Source organism: Mandrillus leucophaeus, unplaced genomic scaffold, assembly GCF_000951045.1.
Source record: "Mandrillus leucophaeus isolate KB7577 unplaced genomic scaffold, Mleu.le_1.0 Scaffold53, whole genome shotgun sequence".
Classification (NCBI taxonomy): domain Eukaryota; kingdom Metazoa; phylum Chordata; class Mammalia; order Primates; family Cercopithecidae; genus Mandrillus; species Mandrillus leucophaeus.
The window spans coordinates 945961-947431 of record NW_012105697.1 but is presented as its reverse complement, the minus strand read 5'-3'; the positions used below and the strand labels follow the sequence as shown (position 1 = coordinate 947431).

The 1471-nt window shown below is 60.0% G+C and overlaps 1 protein-coding gene across 1 annotated transcript in view; it reads right to left on the bottom strand.

The window, feature by feature from the left end:
• The window catches only part of EPS8L1 (EPS8-like 1), an 11988-nt gene extending 10747 nt beyond the window's left edge, over window positions 1-1241 (bottom strand). Inside the window, exons 1-3 of the mRNA XM_011997015.1 lie at window positions 1182-1241; window positions 388-549; window positions 2-109 (exon numbers count right to left, since the gene is read on the bottom strand). Of these exons, the coding sequence (XP_011852405.1) occupies window positions 2-109; window positions 388-549; window positions 1182-1211 (300 nt within the window). The 5' untranslated portion in view covers window positions 1212-1241. The remainder of the gene's footprint in view (window position 1; window positions 110-387; window positions 550-1181) is intronic.
• Window positions 1242-1471: the final 230 nt, after the last annotated feature.

Sequence of the window (1471 nt, the reverse complement as noted above, 5' to 3'; positions counted from 1 at the left end):
CGCGCTCGGGTTCCTGGCACACGAGCAGCAGCAGCGAGCGGCTCCGGCCGGGTGGCATCACCGCATCACAACGCACGATGGCGCCCAGCGGGTACGACTCCAGCTCCTCCTGCCGGGTGGGATGGCAGGGTAAACTGAGGCCCCGAAATGATGGTACTACTAAATGGCGACGGGAGTGTGGGCCAGCAGGTCAGGGCAACCTCACGCAGTTAGGGAGTTAGGGATAACACCCCTGTTTAATAGATGAGGCTATTAAGGCTCAAGAAGGGGGCTGGGGTCCCTCGGCCAGAGTTCCCAGAGGAAGGACATGCAGGAGCCAAGATTCACACCCAGACCCCCTGAAGTCCCTGCCCCAGACACTCCTCCCACCCACGTGCCCCCTGGCACCTTGGAGGCCGGGTCGAGCAGCGTGACATGGTCGGGAGACACTCGCAGCAGCATCTCCTGTGCCCAGACTCGGCCCTGGCTATCCATGACGGCCAGCTTCCTGGAGGCATCCTCCACGGTGTGCACGCCATCGTCCTCACCCAGGCAGAACGTTACCAGGTGCTGGTACGGACCAGGGAGACAGCAGTGAGGCCCAAGATGATGCCAGGTGGGCTCAGAATCCCCCAGAATAATCAGACTTTCAGCCTGAGACTAACCACACCTCCTCCAGGAAGCCTTCCTTGATCACCTGCGCCACAAATCAGCTCCTCCTCCCAGCGCTCTTTGTTTCCCTTTCATCAGAGTGACTAGCACCTGAGTCTGGCTTCTCACAGACTGGAGGCTCCTTGCGGGCAGGGAAGGAGTCTGGATTACAGCTCTCTCCTTCTAAATGCCTCCTCGGGTCTCCCGCTGTGCCCCCTGCCACCTCCATTAGAGCACCAGGCACCTCCGTGGGTTCCTCTGGACCTCGTCTACCCCCTCCTCATGCAGAGCTGTGTCTTGATTTGTCCCCATGGTCCCACTGTCCAGCACAACAGCTAGCCCGGAGAAAAGGCCGGCAGATTTGAGTGGACCCGAGGTCCCTGACTTCATATCCATGACTGAGGTGAGGCAACGGAGGTCCGTTTTATGGATGGGCAAACTGGCTTTCCACATGCTTCCTGCTTGGGGGCCCAGCTGCTTTCCAAAGCCCTATCTCCTGAGGCCACCTTTGCCCTAGAAGATGTCCTGGGGAACATAGATCCCAGACTCACATTGACTGGGTACTGGGATACATCGGCCATAACCACTGTGGAGTAACGCTTCCTCTGCTCTGCCAGGGGAGAAAGAAAATGAGCCTGGGAGTCCAGAGCCCCCAGCCCCACCTTCCTCAGACCCAGGAGTCCAGAGCCCCCAGGCCCTCCTCCTTCAGACCCAGGAGTCCATGCCCCCAGACCCTCCTCCTTCAGACCCAGGAGTCCAGGCCCCCAGCCCCACCTTCCTCAGACCCAGAAGTCTAGACCTTCAGCTCTTCCTCCTCCTTCAGACCCAGGAGTCCAGGCCC